The 25,680-nt window shown below is 44.8% G+C and overlaps 1 protein-coding gene across 7 annotated transcripts in view; it reads left to right on the top strand.

Moving 5' to 3' along the window:
- Positions 1-570: 570 nt before the first annotated feature.
- lcor (ligand dependent nuclear receptor corepressor) overlaps positions 571-25,680 on the top strand; it is a 52,344-nt gene continuing 27,234 nt past the window's right edge. For 4 of the 7 annotated variants that reach the window (XM_048987861.1, XM_048987860.1, XM_048987867.1 and 1 more), the window contains exons 1-4: positions 572-697; positions 16,230-16,295; positions 21,207-21,286; positions 24,176-24,302. In XM_048987861.1, coding sequence (XP_048843818.1) covers positions 601-697; positions 16,230-16,295; positions 21,207-21,286; positions 24,176-24,302 — 370 coding nt within the window. In that variant the 5' untranslated portion in view covers positions 572-600. Of the gene's footprint in view, positions 698-16,229; positions 16,296-21,206; positions 21,287-24,175; positions 24,303-25,680 lie in introns of all 7 variants that reach the window. The other 3 variants (XM_048987864.1, XM_048987862.1, XM_048987863.1) reach the window with 2 other exon arrangements.

Here is a 25,680-nt window from a genome sequence, read left to right as displayed (position 1 = left end):
GTATCTGTTGTTGTTTCTAGGGTCTTTTAACAGTACGGCGCTATGAACCCGCGATGCAACTGGAAGCTGAAGGGGTTAAAAGTGATTGCGGATCTGTGTTTTATATGCTTCATGGCGTCGGAGCTCCAGGATTTTGGATACTTAATCGAATAGAACTGGGGCACGAAATTAACCCTTTAATTGTTAATAAGCAAAACATGACACAAAAGTTGAGTTGGGGTACTGTATTATCATACGAGATATGTGTAAGATAACGCACGCTTACTGCAGCAAATCTACATATCAAGTCGTAGGCTAGTGTACAGCCTCAAAAATATCCTAAATTTGCAGCACTTACTAAAACAGTTGGAAGTCGTATTGTTACTTGGAGTTTGGCTTTTTTGAATATTAGTGAATAACGTTTGCATTTCAAAGACTAAAATCAGACAGTTTTTAGCAGCCAAAAACAAGATATTTATTCTGGTGGGCGGGCTGACGGTCAAGATGCCGCAGAAGCGTCTCCAAATACTCCACCCATGCACACACAAAAAAGTGGCGATGACGTGCGCGCTGGGAAGCACCCAGCAGAACGTGCGCGGCCGCGGGAGGGGCCGATAGAAAATGGCGAGTCTGTGCAAAAGGCAGCAATGCACGATCGAGAGGCGCGGCTTTCGGCAGGAACTTGACTCGTGGCGGCATAAACTCATTCACTGTGTAGGTAAGCTCTTTTCACATTGCATGCAGAACCGACTGTCGTTCCTCGGGGCTGGGTATTTGTGGAGGTGTTATACATTTTGTCTCGGTTCCTCCGAAAATTCTCTCGAACAGTCAGGAGCAGTACGGAGCTGGTTTTTTTTGTCTCGCGCAGCTGTTACTTCAAGCAGTTCGCCTCCCTCCGCACATACCCAAAAATGCAGCTTGTTTTTCAGCACTGTGCTTTCAGATTCGCTTTCGCGACCATTGTCATGCCCTTTATTCATTGTGAACTTTCTCGTTTTGCGGTTGAAGGCGGCCTGTTGGCATATTTAACACCAATCCCCCCAAGAAACACTATTAAACAAGAATAATTAACAGTTTTTTTGTTTATTTATTGTACGGAAAGCGCGTCACGTGACCAGCGGGGACCGAGCCTTAGCCAATGAGGGGCCAATGCTCCGCCGGGGTGCGCGCACCACTTTTTTGGTTTTGCTGTGTTTCCTGCTTGGGGGCCGCGATGCGCGTTCCTTCAGTAACGGAGCCGGGTTCCGTGCGGCGCGCAGTGAGCGCGCATTGCTGCAATGGGGAAATGTCACTGAAATATATTTGGTATTTTAGGGACGGGGGCGGAGATGACACAATGAAAAACGAGATTGACGAGCTTCCAGTGAGACGCAGCGGCTGCGCTGGGCACCATGGCTTATTAAAACAACCTGCTTTAATTTAACCGACACCATATAGGCTAGTTAGCTGGCGTAAACTTGGATCGGGTTGGTCAGCTAGTTAGTATCGTTTTGATACGCTTTTGACTTAATGTAGCTTGCTGATTTGGCTCCCCTGTGAAATTGTCGTGCTGGCAATATGTATATAATTACTTAAAATGATCTTTTGCGTATTAATGAAGCCGATCGATAAACAAGCAGCAGGCGCTCCCAAGAAAGCCAGTATAGCCAGAAAATTGAAATCGGGTTATTTAGAGGGTATCGCTTCTAAACTGCGAGTTCTTAAATTGCGTTTTAGGATGTCTGGTACATTTGCCCGTCTGTCTTGCCGTAACAAATCCCCCCTCCCCCCCCTTTTTGCCTTTTTCATTAGCTGTCTGTCCCCGTTTAATCCGGTTAAATCTGTCATATTCGGTGTTATTTACAGATTATGCTCCTCTGGCTGTGATCTCCCGGGACACGAGTCCGGATAAAATGGCCCAGTCTCATTGCGCATTAGGTCCAGAGAAGATGATGATTTGTTTTGGACGAGATTTCTGTATTTAAACTGCGAAACTCTCTTCCTGAGACTGTAAATGGTCTCTCTGTCCGCTACAGTGTCCCCCCTCCCCAAATGAAAAACTTAATTTGTCCCCCGTTTTTGTCTCCTAGGTCTATGCTGTTACATTGTATCTGCCCTTTGTATTGATCTTGATTATTTTTTTATTAATGCCGTCATACACATATTGCGGAAAAGGGGCAGCCTGAGATATAGATTGACACATAGTTGCTGATCTTTAAATCTGCTCTTAATGTAACAATATGCGATTTGCTCTAATATGATTTAATAAAGCGGGATCAGTTTTAATTCAAATAAGGCCACGCAGCGTCTCCGTGCGGGTTAAGAAGTGAAGACTACACAGTCCCACTAAAAGGCAATATCGATCCTTTCCGTTTAAAAACCCGATCCGCTTGCACAGGAGCTCCCTCCGTATCGTTTGTTGTCTTTCATCAGGGCTGTGTGATACTTAACGTGGTGTAATTCACAAGGTTACGTGTAACGCTTTGCTCAAATTAAAGGAATGTTAAACCGCTCAGTCTTCTAGATGCGTCACATTTGCAAAGACATTTTATTGATTGAAAGCTAAAATTCCATATCCAATTGTTTTAAAATGAGGTAATGTTAATGCTTGAATGTGCTAAAACCGTCAGACAGCTTTCAAGATGCCTTTTTTTTGTACTTGACTTTGTTTAAATTGTATGTCATCAAAATGCAAAATATGGTTTTCTGGGGCTTGTCAATAAATTTATCTTCAATAGGTTCAGTCAACCTGTGTTTACAATTATACACATACCTATAGGCCGCTGATTATTGCATTTTATATTTTTGTGCACTCTTACACTGGCAAAGGAATTAAAGATGGATGTTGTATCGAACTCCTGCCAGATTTACTTTTCTGCTGTAGCCAGGTGTCCCCCCCCACCCCAAAAGAACCAGACTATGCTCGTTAACAGCGTCTCCTGCTTTTGACTACTCTATTATTTCCATGCGTGACCCACAAATATCCTTTGTTTCACCTACCATTCATGCCGGAAGCTCCCTTAATAATAAGCTTTGTGGGCACATGAATTTGGGAGGGGGAGAAGAAAATGTAATAAGTGTAAGGTCATGCTTTTGTTTAATGTCTGGAGTGTGGTCCCCCCCCCCAAGGACATACAGATCCTTTTGACTGAAATGGTGGTGGGGGGGTGGTTACTGTTGCACTTTGTTCTTGATGTGCCTCGATGCCCGTTCTCTGTCAAACCTGACGTTCAAATATTGTCTGGGGTGTGGTTCTCAAGGTTGCCTTCCAGTGTAAAGTTTAAAATGAGAAGAAAGAGACCATGGACTTTGATTTACCCCCCCCCCCCCCAAGTCTTAGAGAAGGCTTTTTAAACAAACGTGTGGCTTTTAAAACTCTCTCTGCCATTCAAGGGACTTCAGTTGTGTGATTTATCGATCTGAAGTGGAGTAAAAGAAAACCCACAGTTTGACTAATCCAACTAAACATGAAAGAAAACGAGATTTAGTAGTTGGATTCTTTTTACTGCTCCGGTGAACAGTTGGAAAACTTGGAGATGGACTCCTGCTCCACTCAGCTCTGCTTGATTTCGGTGGCCCCAGAGTTGGGTAATTCCGGTAAAGAGAGTAAAAGTCCAGACCGGAATTTAGTTTCAACCATTCAGTTGAGCATAAAGAATCTGTCATAGAGTACTGTGTAAATGGATGGTTGAAACTAAATTCCGGTCTGGATTTTTACTCTCTGGACCTGAATTACCCAACTCTAGGTGGCCTTTCAAAGCCAAGTTTTATTTAATCCTAGTAAATGTTAAGAAACCCCTAAGGGGGTCCTGAAAGGCAGCAAGTACTGGGAAGTTGAAAAAGACAAATCTTGGCCATATCTGTAGTTGTCTGGCTGGAGTTCCTTTTCTGGGTGGCCAGGAAGATGGTTCGTATAGCAAAATAGCAGCTGTCCCCTTGAGTGGTTGGATGTCTGGTAGCTTCTCGCTAATGGCGCGACATCGGTGTCCGCTCCACCGCCATGGAAGTGCAGCCAACGTGGCGTTGATGCGGCTCTGTGCCGCGGGATGCTGCGTCGAGTCGCCTGTAATTGTGGCAGAGCCCCTTGATCCTGTGTTGGCTTCCCGAACAGCCCGTCTTCCCTCGGTCTTGCCGCAGGTTCTGGGAGGCTTGGTGCGCCCTGCTCTTGACCTGTGGGTTGACGTGTTGCTTTATGTCCTGCCTGCTTGTGGAGTACCTTGGGTCAAATGGTACCTGGTCTCCGTCAGCGTAAATGGCAGTGCATTAGATAGGGTACAGTCATTGGTTGGATAGTCCAACTGTAGGTGCCTCTGGACATATCGGGCTGTACTGGGCTCAGTTTCTTTTTAATTTTTCTTCAAGTATATAATTTTGAAACTTTATGCTGAACATTTACAGTGTTTGCCGGGGAAAAACAACGCAGTGATTTGGCCGCACTGATGGCGGGGGGAGAGATGCCAGGAAGCAGCATTTTCATTGAGAAGACATGCTAGTTTGTTGTCTCCCCCCTTTTTTCCTCCTTTTGAGTTGGTCTCTTCCTGAAGTTTGATGCTCGAGGTTCCGTCAGGGATCGAACCACACAAATCTGAAGGATCCTTCTTCGTTTTGTGAACCACTAAACGCAAACTTGTATTCCGTGAGGCGTTTCTTTTGGAGCTCCGTCACCCTCTACCTTATTGTCGCTAATATCACAGCACTTTATTTTTTACTACTTTGTTTTACAAAGTGTACGGCCTACTCCTGTTCTGTGGGCAGTGCTGGCCTCAAACCGCTGTTAAAAATGCTTTACTGGACATGTGAGTTGTACTCGATCCCAGTCCTGAACCTTCAGAAGTACCTTCTCGGGATAAATAAATCCTCGGTGTGTCGCACTGCCCTTGTCCTGCCTTCTGTATCATTGGTGCCCCTGGAAATAGTCAAAGAATCAATAACAGGTGGTTTGTTTAATTTGTGTGCGATTCTTGGCTCAGCCGTGTGTGTGTGTGTGTGTGTGTGTGTGTGTGTGTGTGTGTGTGTGTGTGTGTGTTTTCTCTCTCCCTTCCATGACTGTTCATTCTGCTGAATGAGGATTTAATGCGACTTCATATTCTCCCAAATTAAGGTCCGGAGGCTTGTACTGGCAAAAATGCTGAAATACCTGCTTAATTATAGCGGAAAAGCTCTGTATTCGTTCATTTAAGTTGCACATGACGATCCTCAGCTGCCTCCTACATGGCTGTGGCTTCCAAATGCTTTCTGAGAACATGCTCTTTCATGTGTGTGTGAGATTTGCCCTTGGTTTAAAATTTCATAACTCTCGACATCATCTTTGTTCAGCTGTACATCAGATATACAGCATTCCATTCCTGCATTTCCTCCCACCTGACGATTTTTTTTTTACCATTCGCGGTTGTGTTTTAAGCTCGTAAAATGCTTCATCTTAGCGGAAATGCTTCTCGGTGCAGATTCGCAGTCTGTTGCATTCGTGACGCTCGTGGGAAACGCAGAGCCCTACTTTTTCGTCTCGGAAGAACATGGCTCATTTCTTAGCGAGCCGCCGCTTTGTTTGGCTGGGAGGGGAAACGTTAGTGTTTGTGCGTATCGGCAGTTTGGTTCCGGTTCCTCTGCACCGGAAGGTGGGCCACGAACGTACAGTACCGAGAAAACGGGAAGAGGCGCTGGCGGTCGCGGGCCGGAAGGACGGCGCTTCTCGAACCGTCCTGATGCGATTCACCGCAGTGTCGCGCAGAAGGCTTGTGTTTTCCTCCTCGTGCATGTGTTTGAATCGCTAACAGGTTCTGAGCTCTGGTGAGGTGTGGAGCCGCTAAAATCGCACCCCAATTTGCTGCATATTCAGGGGCATGCAGTTTGTAGGAGTGTGTGTGTGTGTGTGTGTGTGTGTGGTGCTTCTCTGTTCATCATTCCTTCTGTTGCAGTTTCTCTGCATTATTGATTCGATAGTTTTGAATAATTAATCCCCTGTTTTTGCTCTCCTGCTTTCGCTGCGTGTAGATGCAGTCGTTAGGAATGTGTGCGATGTGTCCATCATTAGCGTCCGCGCGTTATGAGCGTGAGTCTGTTCAGGGTCCGGCGTGGAGTCAGCCGTCGGCTTTTATACCTCAGCCCGGCAAATGGCTCCGTGTTCCACCTGCGTTTTGGTCATCAGGGTGTTGCCTCCCAAAGTGTCCAGATGTAAGATCTGTCTAATATCACGCACACGCTTCTCCATGGCTGAGAAGCTTTTGCTTTTGGTGTCCGTGCCTAGAAACCAGCACTAGCCCAAGTGGAATTTCCGGCAAAGACATCCGTGACAAACCATTTCCGGTGCTTCCAAGGGGATGTTTATGTTATGGGGTCAGGTCAGGTCAGGTGGTGGTGGGGGGGGGGGGCGGGGGGCGGTGCAGGGCAGGGCAGGATCCTGCCACTGGACATTTTAAGACGTGTTCTGTTGAAAGGTTCACGATGCCTGTCGCTGTGATGCCAAGGACTCTCACAAGTAGCGTGAAACTTTTTTTTCAATTTTTTATTTTTTTTTTTGAAAACTCATGCATCTGCAGCTCTTGCATATTTCACAAGGCTCAGCCAGACTACATTTTGGTAGTTAACATAAAAGTAGATTCTGGGCTATTTAAAGAAACTTTCATTATGTGTTGCATTATAGGAGTATGCAAGCAAAGTACAGCAATCTGTGCAGCTCCTCGTTGATTGCTTGGCTTGGCGAATAATTTCTGTTGCACGTTATGATTTGAAATCCATACCATGTTTAGAAATTGCGCGTCGGGGGGGATGGTCTGCCGCTTTGGGACATGGGCTTGTAACATGGAGCCTGCAGGTTCTAATCTTTGCGCTACTTCAAAATGCTTCACCCCTAATCCTTCAGTCAAATATTCTATATCTATGTCAGTATTTCCTAATCCTTTCCTCAGGGACCCGCAGACGGTTCATGTTTCTGCTTCCTCCCTTTGTTAGGTGGGGGGGGAGCTGCAAGGACTGGATTGGGGGCTGATCTGTATAAATGATAAAGAAGAAACTCAGTGTGAGAGTTGTGGATCGTGATGGAGATGATCACATTTCCTGGTGTTATGTAAATGCTCGCTGAACGCAGGTCGAGTTGCTCTGTTGTGTCCGACTCCCAAACACCTGTGTTCCCTGGAAGTTCAGCCGGCAGCCCTCAATGCCCCTAAGCGCTTACAGTGCAGCGCTTTATTTTTTTACCAGGATGCTCAAATTCGGCGCCGTCTCTGTGCGTTCGCTGTTCGTCTGAGGCTGACCCAACTTGCACTCTCAGCCCAGGAACGATTCAAAGACACACCTTCGACTTGGTGTGTCACAGGGTCCGGTGGCTTCTGGGTAAACGGCCCGATATGGTGGAGTGTGTGTGAACCAGCAAGCGAAAGCGCGGCTTTGGGCCGCGACTCCAAGAAGCCGTTTCTTGTCCTCTGTAACGTGAGGTTTCCCTGCGTATTTGTTCAGCCCGACTTTTTTGACAAGGCCTCCTTCTAAGAAAGATATGTCCAGGCTCCACACGAACTTGCAGGTTTTGGGGGTGGAGATTTCACTAGGCGACGGGAGTCATTCTTTGCCTCCAGGGGCGACTCGGGAATCGTATCATTTCTTTTTGCCATGAATTCTAGTTAACTAGTTGGAGTCCTGAAGTGTGTCCTGTCTGGGCTTGGCAAGGCTACGCCTTGCCTTTGTTGGGTTGGACCGGCGCTGTGTAATCGTGTCTGTGGAGCAGCCCTGCTTGGTCCCGTGTGGAGCCGGGCCGGTGGCTGTCTCTGGGAAGAGTGTACTACAGATGTGAGATGCTCCGAGCATGATGCATGACGTACAGGTAGCTCTCAGCTGACGTGAGCGATGCGTTACGTAAATCTGATTTTTATGTAGGTCGGATTTACCTTCCTATACTATTCAAAACGCCTAACATCAAGTAACACAAGCTGACAATATGGTTGTAATACATACTAAAGAACGCGGGGGGGAAAAAATGGAAAGATATAGTGTGAATTTAATTATTCCGGCATCAGTCGCATTTCTTCATTAGTGCGTCCGTAAAGTCTGTCTCCGATTTTCCTTTTTTTATGTTCAGATTAATGTTAGTCGCTTTTATGTACATTGAGCAGTACCTGTGTGTGTGTTTTTTTTTTTTTTTTTAAATATATTTATATACATGCATACATGCACTCCTACGGGCAATTTAGTAACTCCAATCAGCCTCAACATGTTTTTGAACTGTGGGGGGAAACCGGAGTACCCGGAGGAAACCCCACGACGACACGGGGAGAACATGCAAACTCCACACACATGTGACCCAAGTGGAGACTCGAACCCGGGTCCCAGAGGTGTGAGGCGACAGTGCTAACCACTGCACCACCATGCCGCCCCCTACTATAGACTTGATGTCAGTAATGGCTGATTTAAATTGTGCATTTATTTATGTATTTAATCTTTTTTCAATTTGGTTTGACTTAATGGTTTGTAAAAATTGTTATAAAATATACGCTGCCTCCTTTGGCCTTGTTGGAAAATTCCAAGCTCCTGTATTCCGATGCATGTGGTTGGCAGGTACAATCTCGGAATGCACAGGTCACGGCCTACGCTGCTGTGAACCTCATCCGTCTTTATTCTGTGCTTTTGAGTTTGTTGCTCACAACCCAAAAGTCTCCAGTTAGAATCCCATGAAGGGGCTTGCTGTTGTACCCTTGAGCGAGCTGCCAAACCTGAATTGAGTTGTTTTGTCTAAAAGCATTAGCTCTTTGCTTCAATGCAAATGTAAATGTTTAGCGTTTAACCACGATTGTCTCGTTACCTTCTAAAGCAGTCATGTGGCTTTAAAATTTTTTAAAAGATCATTTTAGGTCGTGTCCCCCCCCCCCCCCCCCGAAAGGATCAGCCGTTTCTCAGTACTTTGCTCCTTGAAAACAGACTATTTTAGGTTGCCTCTGAAATGGGGGGTTTTCTCTGTTGCTGCTGAATTAGCCCCCGCTGAATGCCCTAAAGGATTTTGTTAACGGTGTCTTCCTCATAAATATGTACATTTAAAGGGAATGGGAAAGATTTTATGCTATGTTGTGCTAAACTACCATGGGCACCATTATAGATCAGCAGTCCTCACAGTGCCTTCAGCTAGGCCCCAAAAACAGGATGGGTCTTTGTAACCCCCCCCCCCCCCCCCCCCCCCAATCCACGTAATTTTTATTTTATTCCACACTCTCGTACAGCTGGGAGGTGTGTTGCTTGTCAGTCAGCCCTCTCTCCATTGCCACTTTAATTTTAGAAGGATCTGGGTCAGCAGAGGACAAAATTGGGTTGTTTAACCTGAATTTGGTTCTGTGGCAGCTCTGTTACCATCAGCGCTCAGTGTTCGTCTGATGAGGTCTAGAGCAGCTCTGTTACCGTCGACGCTCAGTGTTCGTCTGATGAGGTCTAGAGCAGCTCTGTTACCGTCGGCGCTCAGTGTTTGTCTGATGAGGTCTAGAGCAGCTCTGTTACCGTCGGCGCTCAGTGTTCGTCTGATGAGGTCTAGAGCAGCTCTGTTACCGTCGACGCTCAGTGTTCGTCTGATGAGGTCTAGAGCAGCTCTGTTACCGTCGGCGCTCAGTGTTTGTCTGATGAGGTCTAGAGCAGCTCTGTTACCGTCGGCGCTCAGTGTTCGTCTGATGAGGTCTAGAGCAGCTCTGTTACCATCGGCGCTCAGTGTTCGTCTGTTGAGGTCTGGAGCAGCTCTGTTACCGTCGGCGCTCGGTGTTCGTCTGTTGAGGTCTGGAGCCATGCTGTATCAACATCTTGGGGAAAAATAACACCTAGTGGTGGGGGTTGCCATTTTCTAGGCAGGACCATGTTGTATGAAGGACGACATTCATTTTAAACTGCCACTTTAAAACACATTTCACAGCATCGTAAGTGTAACGATGGTCTGCTCCATTTCACAGCGTCGTAAGTGTAACGATGGTCTGCTCCGTGGAGAGGCCTCAGTCTGCTGTCTAAGGGTCTTTTTCTCCACGTACTACTGAAGTACAAGTTAACAGACCATGAAGTTTGGCGATCGCGCTGCCTACCTTTGTCAGTTCTGCTGTGAGTGTCCTGCGCGTTTTACTGGAGTCACAGATTCTGGGCCTGTTTGTTTATGATCCAGTTAAGGCTTTTCGGGGAGTTCCTGGGAATGCAGGGACCGGGGCTGATAACTCGGGTGCCAGAGACGATTGCGTTCAAATTCATTTGACGAAGTGAAAATCGCTCAAACGCATGCGTGATCGCGTGTAATGGGGGGGGGGGGGGGGAGTTTCAGTTTCGTGGTTCATGCTGTTCTCAGAATTTCGGTTTTCCAGGAATCGTTTTTGTTTTTTTTTGCACTAATTGGTGTGGCGTTGCTGCTGGGCGCCTAACTCAGCTCTGTGGTATCATTTCAAAAAGGCCTTTGGCTGTAATCAGAGCTGCGTTTCAGTCATACCTGATTTTAACAGCTTTACCCAAAGGTTAGTATGTGTTTCATAAGGGGTGCAGAGATTTTAGTGTGAATCCTTCATATCCTCAAGGTCCATTTCCGGGCCACCATGGCCGTCCCTCACAAAAGATCGCTTTGTATGCTTAATGCATGATAGTTGTGGGCCTATTTTATATTGTAATTTCGTAATTGTGCTCAACAGTTATGGATTTCGGAATGTGCCCAGTGGGCTTATGTTGGAATTCTGCGGCTTGAATTCATAATGGTGTGTGTGTGTGTGTGTGTGTGTGTGTGTGTGTGTGTGTGTGTGTGTGTGTGTGTGTGTGTGTGTGTGTGTGTGTGTGTGTGTGTGTGTGTGTGTTTGGGGTTTTCTGGCGTCTTAAAGATGTGTATTCAGTCTTCTGTTTCTGGGAAGTTTTTTTTCTTTGAGCAGTACCCATCTCTCCCTGATTGTGGTTCCTTACTTTTCCTGTCGTGCAAAGCCCTAATGATGAACCAATCAGCTTGAGTGTTGGTGGGAAAGGGGCGGAGTCTGCTGCACTGCCAATCGGGAATCCACTGACGAAGCTGGTAACGAGTCTCTCTTCTGCTCAGCATCAGGACCCTTGAGACGCTCCAGGTCTCAGTTAAAAATCCACACTCATGGTCCCGTCCCCCCCAAGCATTCAGGTTACCCCCCCCCCCCCCAACCTGACACACACACTGTCATAATGTAGCTGCAATTCAGCTTTGTTAAAGAATGAAGCCAAGGTTAACAAATTTGTAGTTATTTCGGTACGTTAAACTGCAAATCTAAACAGGACCCTTTGTGAGATCACGATGTGAAAATCATGAACGGGGGGAAGGTGGCTATGAAATTATTTGATGGAAAAAATAAATTGTCTGGATATGAAAGGTGTTGGAGTTGATACTGTTTATTTTGGAATGTATGGGACCAAGTGATGCGGTTTTGTTTTTACCAAACGTCACCATTGGGTAAGATACCACGTTCCTTTAAATTCAGGGTGTGTTCCACTGTATCCCAGCTAATCTGTGGAAGGGCACCCTCACAGCAGAATGTGAACCTTTAAATTGGGAAATGTTAATTAGCTTTTTATTGCGTCCATTAAAATGCATTAGGAAGCCTGACGTGGGCTTGTCCTTGTGCCTGCATGCCTTTGCTCTGTGTGACTGGGTCGGAGGCTCTAATCCATCTAACAGACCGTACCGCATTTTCACTGTGTAATTATTATTTTGCCGGTGTTGCGCAGACGCTCTGCTTGCTTTGCAGTGACGCCCCGTCCTCGGTTTCGTGAACGTGTTCCTGTCGCGAGTCCGCCGTGCGTCTGGAGCTCACGTTCCAGCGACTGGGTCACGGCTCACCTCTGTCAGCGCTTATAGGGCTGTAACGTGAGGCTAATTTACCGGCTAGCCGGTGCCCCGGACGGTGCCCCTTGTTACAGGGTCTCCCGCTACTATGTTTAACAGTTTGGGTCATCCACCCTTTGGTTACCGCCGCCGGAGTCGTGCGGCACGGTGCGCCGTCCGCGCTGCCTGAGGTTAATTGGAGAGCCACCTCGCTCACCGGCGTGCGGAGTCGCTGCCGCGTGAGGTGAACTGTTCCGTTGACACTTTGTTTTTCTACTGAACGATAATTGGGCTGTGAAGTGTGCGGCGTTCAGGTGCCGGAGTCAAACCCGCTCCTGTCGGCCACGTAGTCCCGCCAGCCGCGATGCGCCAACGTGTTTGGGCGCCGTTCCAGAGACGGGCAAAATTAATTAGCCAGCTTTGCTAATTAATTTGTATTTAAATTTTCATAATTTGCCGGCCTGCGTTTTGCTGCGCACTTCCGTGTGTCGGATCTTTTAATTGGAAGTGAAATAAGTGCCCCCGCTTGCTTTAGGGGGAATTCCGCGGATTTAATCAAGCCCGGCCGCTGACCCCCTTCGCCGCGCGGCTTTCCTAATGGCTATCGATTGGGCCACGCTGGGCTCTCGTTAGCGCCCGGCGCTCGTTACTTCCTCCTGGCATTAAGGTTGTGCTGCAGTAATGATGTCTGAATGAACTGCCTCGGCAGTGGCTGCACTGGCTCCCGCCCCCCTCCCTCAGCACTGTCTGTTTTTTGGGTTGCCCTACTAGCTGTTCGCTCTTTTTTTTAATCACATAGTTCCAAAAACCCCACATAGTTCCAAAAACAAATGAAGATGTGCAGTTTCTAGCCCCCCCCCCCCCCCCAACAGCCTACTGATTGTTATCCCCCCCCACCCCCCCCCCCCCCCCACCCCCCGCCAGCTGAAGTCACCCAGAACTTGTTTCTATGTTGCATGACGCATTTCCAGTCATCTCATTTCATTTTCCCCTGTCTTGCACACTTGCTTTTTTTTATACAAATACAGTATTTAGACTTGGTGTTACCTAAAGAAAGAGAGGTTTCAAAAGGCGAAGCGTGTTTGGTGACAGACTCGTCGCACCCGTACTGCCTGCTCTTAGCCCGGTCAGGGAGCATACCTGCGTGTGCTGGCTTCTTGTCATAATAATCAATGAAGGTTAACGATCTGCCACAGATCCAGCAGAACTAGCGTCTACGTTACAAGAGCTAAATCCTTTTAAAACAGTAGCTGCATTTTGTGTGTTAATGAAAGTTACTTCAGGTTAAGTTAGCAGTTAACAAGGATGGAAAAAATAACTTCTTCCATTTAGTTTACTTCCGGCATTCTGGAAAATTATAATTAATTGGTCGGAAATACGTAGACAGTAGTGATTTTCACATCCTTAAAACTGTATCTTTTATGTGTTGGTGAATGCACGCTCGTTATGTTCCCGAAGCACGACCGCTTGGTGTCTGCTGGGGGGGTAAAGGCAACGTGTGCAGTGATTCTCCAAGGCTGTGGGCACGTTTAACCCTCAGGCGTTTTCAGGCAGTGTGGAAATCGGCCCTTTTTTTCTCCCCTGGATTTCCTCAGCAGGTCACACTTCCTCGCTGTGACCGTCTTCTGTGTCCTTCTCCCGTCTCAGTTTCCACTTTTGTAGATCGGATGTTGATCAGAAAGCCTCAGAAAAGGCGTGAAGACTAAATTAAAATGCCCGGCGCTTGTGATTCCAAGTTTGCTTGCGACATTTGGCCCGGCTTCTCCTTCAAAGTCTCCCAGATTTATTAGTACTTTAGGACTCTTCAGGACTTTAGCAGAAGGCTGTTTAACTGCCCCCCCATTCCGAAAGTGGTGCGATGTTCCTTGGCATTTTCCACTTGCTCAGTGTCAGCATGGGTGGGGCTCCCTGGTCGTGCCCTTTACTCGCTGTAGGATCATTTTGAAATGTCCGCTGCAATCTCTGCATTTGGCTGAACCCTTTATCCAGGATGACTAGTATCTTTTGATGCGGCCAAGAAGTTGTTGCCTAATGTGGTTTGGTCATCGCCTGCTTAACCCGCGGTCCAACAGAACCCGTTTTACCGGCTCTGCTTCTGAAGTCGAGGCATGTGGGCCTGCTGACAGAGCAGCATTAAGGTCACCGTTGACTTCTACAGCCCCTTCGATTGCTGAGCCTTTAAACCGTCCCCTCAAAGCCAGATAAAGTCTCACGGCTCTTTAATTTGCGGTAATTGGCCGGATGCTGGTGCTGCGTTTAGCGGGATGCAGTGTTTACGCTGCCACTGTCTACGGATCGGTTTGCACTGCGAGCGCATTAAGCAGACGAAAAATAACAGGCTAATGATACAAAAGAGGAGAAGGCGGTACAGGGGGGTCATAGCCGCACTGCCCGTCTTTTTTGTTAAATTTGATAACCGTTGTATTGTTTCTCATAACTTTTTCCCTCCTGAAAGCCTTGAAATGTGGGTCTTTGACAGCTCCTGCTGGTTCTGGGTGCGGGTGATGCACCGGGTGTCCGCGGCCCGGCGTGCAGGTTGGCGCGAGCTCGTCCCGCTCAGTGAGCGAGTAGTGGCAGGGAGGGCGCGCTTTCCGAAATCATGGTAAAGGGGAAAGCGAACCCTGCGGTCTGAAACATCGTTAATTTAACGTGGAGTAAATCTTTAAATACTTCATCACCTTAAGGACCAAGCTGAAAATCCCGTCCAAATCCAGGCAGGAGGTGCCGTCAAAAACCTGCTGTAATTACGAACTGCAGCATCACGAATGTGTAATTGGATTTTTCATGTCAGATTTTGCATGTCTTTGTTCTTGCACATTTACCTGCCGCCAAAAACAATTTTTTTTGTTCCTCAGATGTGAGAAAGAAACTGTATATATCAAAATAGCTTATTAATGCCTGTATTCACGGTGTAGGTGAGCATGACATGGGGGGAGACCTTGGCTTCATAATTTAAATGCAAAGGTCTGTTTAATTTGGGGGGGGATGAATCCAAATGACATATTGGGTGGGCGGGCACGTCTTTTAGGTACGTTAAGTGTGACCATCCAAAAAAACAGGTCGGACACAAAATTTACCTAAAGCGTTGCCAATATTTATTTATTATTATTTTTTTTTTGGTCCACTGGGACGGTTGTGGGGAACATTAAAGTGCTGAAGTGATGGACCTGCGTAATGGTTTTTGGCATGGTGAACCAGTAGCTGTTTTCTTTCAACAGATGCTTTGTCTTTGTGTTTCAATTCATTGGAGAGCACAAGTGAGGTCTGTTCCTTCTGCTTGTTCATTTGACAAACTGTAGAAATGGAAATTGTTCCATTGGTCCTTCACATACAGTTTTGGCTTTTTTTTGTGCCAAGCATAGTCCCTCGCTTGTTTAAAAAGCTGATTATTGTGAGACAGCGAGATTCCCTGTGTCAGAGTAGGAGAGTAAGAACTTCTTCCATGGGAGGCTTAGGAGCAGTTTGTCCTGTAATAGGGATCACTGACCTCGTACAATCGTGGGAAAGACCTCTGTCATTTTAATGTGCACAGAATGGAAGAGCTACAAGGGAAATAATTCAGGATTTGTATTAACTGATCTTGTGTCAGTGGTTTTTGTTGTGTCTTGAGCTGGTGCACGAATAAAGATCTTTTACTGATTTTAGCCACCAAGATTCTGTTGGATCAGTTATTCATTGATATAACGTTGGAAAGAAAAAATGCTGTTGTACTTTCTTTGGGTCCGGAAGCGAGAGGTTTGCAAGTGTTAAAAAAGAGTTGGGTGCAGTTTGCCGGCCAGTGGAAAGAGCCAGACCTCAACGTTACAGGTTTGAAGAGGAGCAAGGGGATATTTTTATTGTATTTTTTTTGAGGGGTAAAATTTTGAATACGTCCCTTAACCCCAGCCTAACCATTTCAGTCGAGTACGACTTTCCTGTCCTCAGTTGGTTTCCTCAAATTGGAGGAATAAACCCCACCCCCAATCTGATTGATTTTTCTTTTTTTTTTTTAAAACTGTGCTCACTTGACTGTTCTTTTTGTGCAAGCCTCTACCATATGTACTCGTGTTGCTCAACGTGGTTGCTAAGCAACAGCCGAATCCAGTATTTACAGTTAATAAAAAGTGAGTGACATTGGTGCATGCTATTATATTAGGCAAAGGAGGTGATTTGCTTTGGGGGGGGGGAGGGTAAATGTGCGGGGGATGAAAAGCCAAGTATTGGGGGTTTATAGAACGGCATTTTTCCTTTGATGCGCATATTATTTTATTTATATATATATATTTGAATATAAGAGAAATAATTTAATGATTTTTTTCCACCCTCAAAAATAAATATGTACCTTAGGCTCTGAAGAGGTGCGGAGCCTGAACCTGACCCCCCCCCCCCCCCCCCCACCATTGCTAAGAATTATGAGAATACTGGGGTTGATTATGACTGTTGGCGGATTTCTGAGCATCATAAGGTCCACTTGTAATCTGAAGTAGTAGCTGAAGTTGTCTTTTCCTCTTTCTGTCTGCAGGGTTTGAGAGCATCTTGGAAGGACTCTTTGGGCCAGGACTCATAAAAGATCTAACCCTTTTTCAAGGTGAGGAAGCCTCTCACACACACACACACACACAGACACACAAATATGTAATATTCAGATTTACTTTTGGAGATGACCTGTGTTCTGGTTTCATTTATGGGCTGAACCTTCGGTCTGGCACAGTGGCAGGAAGGACTGCAGGTCTTACATTAGTGATGGATGGGATGAGCTGCCGTTGTCAGTCACAGGCTGGTTAAACCTGCTGAGAACCAATGAGAAGGGAGTGACGGTTTATTGTAAATTAGCGTGTGGGTTCAGCGTCCGCGTCTCCTGTCCGCCACGAAGTCCGGATGAACACGGTCTCGGCGCTGCGAGTTGCCAGCGGTGGAGGTTCTTTAAACTCTGCGGCTTTTGCGGAAATCTTTAGCAGTGTCACAGGGTAAGCGGTGAGGAGAGGCTTTAGGTGAACAGGTTAATTGTTTATTGGAAAGACGTCAAAAGCTAAACTTTTTCAAAAAGTTTTGGATCAGATCACCTGTAGAAGCCGACTGGTGTTTTTACTTACAGGTGAAGATCCACCTGCATGCTTCGTGCAAAAAAATGGCTGATCTGTTAAAGACGTTTTTATCGTTTTCTCATTCAGCTCCCTTAGGCGATGATACCATTTCACTGATTCTTTAAAAAGGGTTTTTTAATAAGTCAAGCTGCAGGATTGTTATGATTGTTTTAACTGTTTGTAATGCGTAATAGTTATTGATGAAGTTTGAAGTAGACAAGGTTAATGCTTTAAAAATCACAGACGAGTGGCAAGTCAAATAGCAACTCAACCAGAGCAGTGCAGCAAACCTGCGGATGAATCTCCGCGTTCGGAAGGCAGTGCAACACTGCCGGTACCTCGGCGAGGTCTTCAGCTGCTCTGTGTGTTTATTTTTGGTGAATGCAAGGCTGGGATGGACGTGACTTCAGTGACACTAAGCATCACTTGTCAGCAAGCAGTCTTCCTCCCTTCTGAGTTTCCATAGCGTGCACAACAGCTGTGTAGTAATGGTTGGTAATTGCAGTGTCACTTAATTTACCCAAACATCAACGAAATCACTGCAATACCGTGACTCCTGCGCCATCTGTGAGGGCCCTGCTCCCTCCGGCGTACCGAGTTATTGGTACTTAACTACACGGGAGTCTTGATCGAACACAGGTCGTCTCGTCCTGCTTGTGGATGGTGTCTCGCTCCAGGAGAAGTGGCCACGTCGTCTTGGCGCAGTCATTAACTTATAAAACGTGTACAGTTTTCTCTCACGGGAGGGATGACATTGAATTAATCTGTGATTCTATTGCAGTTGGAATGAGTTGAGAAAAATTTGCTTTCAGGTCTGTTATTTGGATGATAATGAAGAAAATATTAAATGGAGAAGGTTTTATTTAGCGTTAACGTCCATTTCTGAAGTGCTGTATGAGAGTTTTCCAGTTTTCCGACTTTGCAAAGCCATGCTCTCTATATCAAAATGTAAAGCTGAATACTAAGTCGCTTCTGCTGAAGCAGTCTGTGTATATAATCTATATAATAATGGCAGGAGTAGGTACGAGGTTCATACAGAAACTCTAGCACAACTTGAACCAACATGGCACCCAACTTGGGATTGGAATTCATTGGTGCCTTTAAGGGGGTCCGTTCCCGCCTGCACCTTTATACCGTCTTGGAAGTGGTACCGTCTCGTTTGTGCTTTATTACAGTTAATAACCCCAAGCAGGGATTGGTGGCAGGAAACCTGCTTAGTCTGTTCAGTAATTTTTAGTCATGCATTCAGACAATGCATTTTATAATCGTTTGTTTTTTGTTTTACATCCAGAAATATGTCAATATTATGTTATTTAAAACAATACCGTCAATCAAAGCAGGCCCAGAATCCACAATGCAGACCATTTAGTAGAATGACAAATGGAAATATGAAATTCCGGTAGCCTAGAATATACTGGTGTCCTCTGTAAACTGGCGAAAAAGAATTTCATTCACTTGACAAAAATATATATACTTATTTTTCTCCTTCTTTATAGTAGGAAAGACCATAAACACAGTGAGTTAATGTTCGTCTTGAATAAAGAGGGACCAGTTCCCCTGTGGAACATCTGTGATCGGTATCCGGAACAATCCCTGAAATCGGGCAGAGGGAGCCGTGCACAAATGTAAATGGATACATACGTTTATCCATAGGCCTAAATGTATCAAATTCCTCATTTTGCTCAAAAATAGTCTACAAAAGTGCAGATGCTTGCAAAACAGACACAATGTATCAGTCAATGTGCAGCAGATGGACACATAACAATGTTTATAAATAGTCTTATTTAGGTTACTCTACATTTATCTACAACAATGAAACAAGTTTTTGGGATGTATGTGATCAGATATATGTTAGTGTTTATAAATTCGCAGTTCAAATGCTTATGCTTTGAGTTTCAAAACATGGAGTCCTGATCTTTAAATAAAAACAGTTGGAACTGCTCTCATCTGAAACGTCCCGCAAAGTGCCTTGCAATATTCGGTTAGAAGAATAAAGGTATTATTAGCTAAACATTTTAGTGAATGATTTAGTGAATCAGAGGGGAAACCTTGAGATTGGAAAAATCCACCGTTTTTCATGTTAAGGTGGGTGTACACTGCGATTTCTGCCTGTCCCAGATGTACGATTATCAATGTGAAAGAATCGGTGCTCCAGAATGGTGGTCCTGCATCGCTTTGACGGAGAGGTTCGAAGATGAACGTTGTCACAATTTTGCAACGAATTTTTGACAATGCCAGAAATTTAGTGTGACCACCACACAGTGTGAATCGTATGTTAACTTGCGTCGTAGCCTAGATGCAGCAGGTTATCATCGTATAGTCTACATGCGTCAAGTTTGAAGTCGTACTCAAGTTCATTTGATCTGTGTCACCCAGTGTGGCTCGCAGAGTGGGACACCTACCTCAGCGTTTTTTGTCGTACCCACCCTGAAATGGTTACTTGTGGTTTGTGTCGTCTGCATGGTTTTATCGAGTCTTACGAAAAAGTAAAAGTATAATAAAATTGCCCCAATGTTCATGTAAACTTTTAAATAACACAGATAACATTTAAACGATAAAATGCCAGTCATTCACGAATCGCTTATGTCATGTTTCCAACCTAGCTGTTCAGAATCATTTCTTTTAAATTCTGGATTGAAATGATTAATAGTAATTAGTTATGGCAGACGAGGTGCTAATCAGTGTATAGTATTCAAGTAAAGTTCGTAGAAACACCGTGCCCTTCAGTCTCAGATGCTTAGTCATCACTGGTTTGTCGACGATACTAAAATGATCAGATTAACAATTAGTCCAAACTCAGGAAGCTTTATAATAATAATAATAAACCAACATGAATGTAACACAGACATTTCAGAACTAGGCTTTCCTCAGTGCGTACTGTATCACTGTATTAATACAGAGAAATGCAGGAAGCACTCTTTCTGTTTTGGTTTCCCGAACTGCAGCCTCCACCGTTCCCTTTGTACTTTATCATCTTTGGGGTGGTGGGGCGGGAAGTTCCTTTTATTTATATATAATATGAATGTGTGTGTGTGTGTGTACAGTACTGTGCAAAAGTCTTAGGCAGTCCAAAGAAATGTTTAAAGCTGTTTATCTGGGCAGCAAGTGTACTTTGGCTTAGAACAAAAACACAGTTTAACATTAGAACGTGTGCAAATTAAGAGTAACACAATAAAAACTAGTAATAATTTCTTCTGTTTTCTAAAAAGTTACTGATATCCAGTTGGACGACTAGATGAACGCCTCTTCAGTTCCCAAGCTTCTCCTCAGGGGCACCTCAACCGTTCCATGATTTTGTTAAATTTCACCAACAGCTCAATTAAATAATTAATTATATTGGTTTAAAAAGTCAGTGACAGATTGACTAGCTGTACTGTATGAGGTCTGCTAGTGGCCAAGTCAAAAAATACATGTCTGCACTGGACAGTCGCTGCAAATACTAAGATGATTTTAGCAGAGGTTCTGAAATGGCTAAGCTGACACACTGACAGGCATAATATCATAGTTTTACACCAACGTGTGGATAATCTAAACATCATTTTCTTTGCCTGCCTAAGACTTTTGCACAGTACTGTATGTATAAATTTCATATTGGCTGATAGTCTGCTTCTTTGATAGTAAACATATTCCGTTAGATTAGTGCGTGGTATAGCTTGAGTATTTACATTCTGTAATGGTGGGAATTATTTTGGCAAAATTTATAGACTGTCCACTGTTCAGGCACTGTAGCTTGCTGAACATTGGAGAAAATACTGATGTGTGTTGAAACAAAGGTCCCTGAAGGACTACTGTTAAAAAAAAAATTGCCATGGCAACAGTCCAGACGAAGTTTTTGTCGATTATAGCTGCCTGTAAATAGAGCCCCTTTGTGTACATATAGCCCGATTGATTGTGAGGTTTCAAGGTGATAAGGAGACGGATCGTCTCATTTTAAGTGGCATCACAGCCTTTTCGTATTCATGCTTTTTGCCTTCGTAAAATACAATTTCCATCGCGTACTGCGTGAATTCGGGATCCCTTTATTAACGCGTTTTGCTCTTTAGTTGCTTTTTATAGGTTGGTAGGAAACGATGCAATGAAGCCGTGATGTTGACTTCATCTGTCACAACTCCAGGAATTGTTCCTCCGCGCTTTTTTACCAGCTTTTTATCATGGTAGAGAGATGAAGGTTTTCAGGGAGGTGTTCTTTGGCTTCTCACGCCAGATCATTAAACAAATTAAAGGTGTGTGTCAAGGTGTTTTTTTTTTCTTTTCCCTCCGATGTCTGGTGGCGTCTTGGGTGTTTGCATTTCATCATGAATTGCACTTGCTATGCAGCTGCACTGTGATACATTTTTCTCTTCAGCTAGTGTCTCCACTATCAACACGTCTCATAACACTCCTTAAACGTGTCCCTGTTCTTCTGGAATCCGCAGATTGCGAGCCTGAAGGCGTGTCAGACTGGTCGTTTGATGAAAATTGTCTTTTCTGCTGCTTGAGACGAGAGAAAGTGAAGGTAATTTCTACAAAATTCCTCTTCCCTCAGTTTTCCTTTGGAAAAGATTTCCTTGAAGAATGATGGTGGTTTTTTTTTGTATTTATTTATTTATTTTTTTGCTTTTATGAGCAGAGTTATTAAAAACCAAACTTTGTGTCTTGTTTGTTGTGCACGAGTGTCACCTCAGTGTGTCGGAGAAGTGAAGGTGAGCCGGCGACAGCCACGTTCCGAAAACCGCGCACTTCATTATTGTTAAAAACTCTACATTATTCCCCTTCAAAGGACAATAAGGCCTGATAAATCATTTCCCCTCTTTTTTTTTGACAGTCAAGATTACTTAGCAACAAGATATTTTTTCCCAGGCCATGGAAATGCACGCCTCTCATCTCTTTACACAATCGGGGGGGGGGGGGGGTGGTGAGCTGGAGAGAGACAGAGAGAGGGAGCAAGCAGCCTAGGAATCTGTTGGTGGGGGAGTAACCTTCAGTCACCTTTTCATTCATTTTGTGGGAGGGTCGTCGCTGTCAGCTGCTACCCCTCATAGGTGCACGTGCTGTCAATCACCACCAGCATTCTGCAACCAATAGGCACACAAAGAAATCCTGGTAGATATTGTTGTCCAGGATAATCGTCAGCTTGCGTTTTATTCATATATGAAATGGTTTCTGTAGGGAGAAATTGACAGATGTAGGAATTCATACGCAGTGGTTGCTCCCTCCTCGCATGCATGCGTGCGTGTGCAGAGACAGACAGTTTGTGTGCTGTTGTGTGGGTGTAACACAGTTAGTGAAAGACTGAGGTAATAATAGAAAGTCAGCAGCCTGTTTTTTTCAGCAGTTGTTCATAGATTTCTGGGGTCTGCCTCCCTCCCAGGTGTCAGAATTGTAGAGGTGTTAGGACCTGTGTGTGTGCGTTTGTGCGTGTCTGTGTGTGTGTGTGTGTGTGTGTGTGTGTGTGTGTGTGTGTGTGTGTGTGTGTGTGTGTGTGTGTGTGTGTGTGTGTGTGTGTGTGTGTGTGTGTGTGTGTCTCATTTTCCTCAAGTCTTATTCTTTCCAGTATGATTGACGGTTCTGGACATTTTTTGGACGTTAAGGGCCTTTCTTATGGGCCCAGCGGAGATGTGACTATATGGCCGTGGCAGGGGCTCGAACCAGTAACCTTCCGGTCACGGGCTCAGTGAGCCAATCTGCTGAGCTGCACGCTGCTCCCCAGTATGTGGAACAGCGTTATACCTGTCATCAGTTTCCGTTTTCCATGCACTGATCTTTCAGTACGTTTAGCTTCTTGCTGCCCGCCAGCATCGCATCACTGAATAGTTTGGGGTTTTCTTCGGGGTCTCTCCGTAGGCCCCGTAATCCCTTGGAAATCATACGACTGAAGCACACGAGTAATTATACGGTTAGGAACCCATCACCCATGTTTGTGTTTATGTTGACTGTGAGAGCATGAAGTGCAAGACGTTCAAAAAGTCAATGTTTCCATCAGCTGAAGCTCTTCTATTTTAATGCTGTGTGATAAGGCATTAATGACAGCGTAGCTGGGAGGGTCTTTGGTCAGAGAGCTTACAGTTAATTTTATGTGATGAAACTACAGCTTATCTGTATATATATTCTTGGGTGGGGGAGGGGGTGGATCGGACAAAATTTTTCTGCATAAACCCCCCTTTTGCATCAAGTGTTGGATATAAAAGAGAACAATTTCACCTTTGTCAGTTTAAATTGAGCAGCTGCATCGTAAAGCTCACAATGTTATATTGTGTCTTTCTGAAAGAGCTGCACTGGGCGGACTAACTTTCGCGAAGACCAACAATCGATCGAAATGTTCAAAATGAAGTTTCCCGCTGATCAGAGACAAGTTGCAGCTGAATCATTCTAGCAATCCCGCACCTAGACTCTTTTAAACGAGTCTCTACATTTTGGTTGGTTTGCCTGTGACAGAAACGCGCTACATGAGTCAGACCATCAGTGAAATTTCAGAGCTTAGAAAGTGAAGTCACAATATTTCTCCCACCACCCTGCCTTTCTTCATGTGCATTCTGGCATTTCCACACGCTCACTTTGCACGGTATAGGTGTTTGTAATCTCCAATTGTAATTGATTTTAGGCGGCTTCGATGACTGCATCCATCACCCAGATCATAACACCAGGCTGTTAATCAGGATGCACATGACTTTGTTTGGTTTCTATGTATTTATCTTGGTATTCGCCCTGTAACATAATATTAGAAGTTACTGAATGTGTGTGTCTGTTTATCTAGCTTGTGTTTGTTTCATTTGTACTTTCTTGCTAACTTGTTACTGATCAGTACTTCAGTAGTTTGTAAAATGGTCCCGAGTAGATTTTATCTGATGTCTGAATGACTGGCACTTATTTTTAGTTAACCTTTGACCTACCCTGTGGGTTCAAATACTGTTTTTTTTTGTTTTGCTGGGAATGTCAGGGAAGAGGCATGAAACAGTCGACTCATTGATTCGCAGGCGCAAACAGAGAGCCATTCGTACAGTTAACTGCGTGGCATGCCGCAAAAACAAATCCTCATTCATTGCTTTTTTGTAATGTCGAAATGAGTTTGTTCATTGTTTCCTTTTTTTGGCCTCCATGTGGAAGCAGTAATCCCTGGTGTTGGGCCTGGTGTGAAAGTGACCATTGCAATCCCGCAGTCTTTCCTGAGCATTTAACACAGGTTTCTACTCCCTGTGCCGTTTTTCTAAGATCCAGTCATACCGTGGAACTGAGGACTTGGTGATTTTTTTGTGCTCAGATGTCTGACCTGCTGTTATACGGCAAAAGTTATTTTTGGAAACATGGTTGCTGGACACTCGACATTTTCATGGTATTACTCTTGACTTGTTTTAAAAGGATATTGAAGAAACTAACAGAAAAATCCTTCTCTCGATTCTTATCGCAGGAGCACCTAGTTGGCCTAAACAGCCAAGTCTTGCTGTCTGGAGACATCTGCAAGCAGGAACAGTCCAAAATTAACAGGCTCGAGAAGCAAGCGGAAGAGTTCCTCAATGCTGTCTTTTACAGAAAAGGTAGGCGCTGCTAATCTCTGATAATGCCTCTCTTATTTGCGCTGGACGTGACATCACGCTGTTCCCCCCCCCCCCCCCCCCCCACAGATTTGGCTGTTAGTGCCTTTCCCTTCCTGGCGGAGTGCCTTAATGTGGATGTTTTTTGCAGCCTGAAAGCTTAGAGGCCGTGCCTGTTGTTTGCCGAACCTGTGCAGGAAACGATTCTGTGAAAGTTGAGCAGAATTTAACACGGGAAAGGAAAGCGTTCCGCCGGACTGCCTCGCCGCGGCTCCAAGTCGCATCATCGTGTCTCAGAACGAGGGCTGGGATGCGATTTGCACAAGTAACAGCTGCAGCCACATGTGCCGCTTTCTCTTGTTGGCTTCGGCCAAACAAGTTTGTGGCTCCTGATTATAAATGAACGTTTTAACATTGTTGGTGTGATATTCTGACATCATTTTCCTTAACAGTCAATCATAGTTTCATTTTTCTTAACAGCAAATTGAAGTGTTATTTACAAGACGACTCCTTGGTTTGATTTAAGCTGGTTTATGTCCAGCCTTCATGGGCAGTCGGTCCTTGTTATACCTGAACATAGCTTGATTCATATAGTTAATGTATTCCTTGGCCTTCTGGGAACACACATCGTTTTAGCACAGTTTTGTTTTTGCCATAATTGCAGACATTCTGATATGTGAGCCAGTCACTCAAAAACCCCTTGATAGATCTTTTCCGAACTGTGTACAGGTATTGTATGTGTGAGGAACTTAAGCTGTTTACATTTTGAGACCGACAGCACAAAATTTGAAGCTGTGCTGTATAGTAAACCAAAAAATGGCCAGTTTTGACCCGTTAAGACGATAACTCAATCAGCCATGGGGGGTGGTGGAATTGATACAATTTTGAGACCGCTTCCCCCAAAATTGAAGCAATGTTGTTTAGGGGCATCAAAGAAAAGGGTTAAAGCAGGTGATTATTCAACTTTATGAATGATGATTAGTCAAAAAGTATTTGATTTGATGTTATTACTGCTTTACGAAAACTTTATATGCATGAAGATCTACACCTGGTTTAATTTTTAGACAAATTGCCCCAAAAACGAAGCGATAATGCTGTGTGACAGCAATGGAAGGAAACGGCAGCTGTAGAAGACACTTGTTCTTTGAACACAGTAACTCCAAAAGTATTGTATGGATCTTTTTCAAACTTTGCAGGCACAATGTTGGCATGGAAGTGGTGAAATTTTGAGATGGATTACCCCAAAACTGAAGCAGTGCTGCATAGTGATGTTAAAACATGGATAGTTTCTGAAATTTTATTCTGTTAAAATAACTAAAGTCAGACATTAGAGACGTGTATGTTCATTTGCATCCTCACAGTATTACGTTGTCGATCTAAA

This window comes from Brienomyrus brachyistius, chromosome 20 (assembly GCF_023856365.1).
Source record: "Brienomyrus brachyistius isolate T26 chromosome 20, BBRACH_0.4, whole genome shotgun sequence".
NCBI lineage: Eukaryota > Metazoa > Chordata > Actinopteri > Osteoglossiformes > Mormyridae > Brienomyrus > Brienomyrus brachyistius.
Note: the sequence above shows the minus strand (reverse complement) of the source record. Positions and strands in the feature narration are given on the sequence as shown.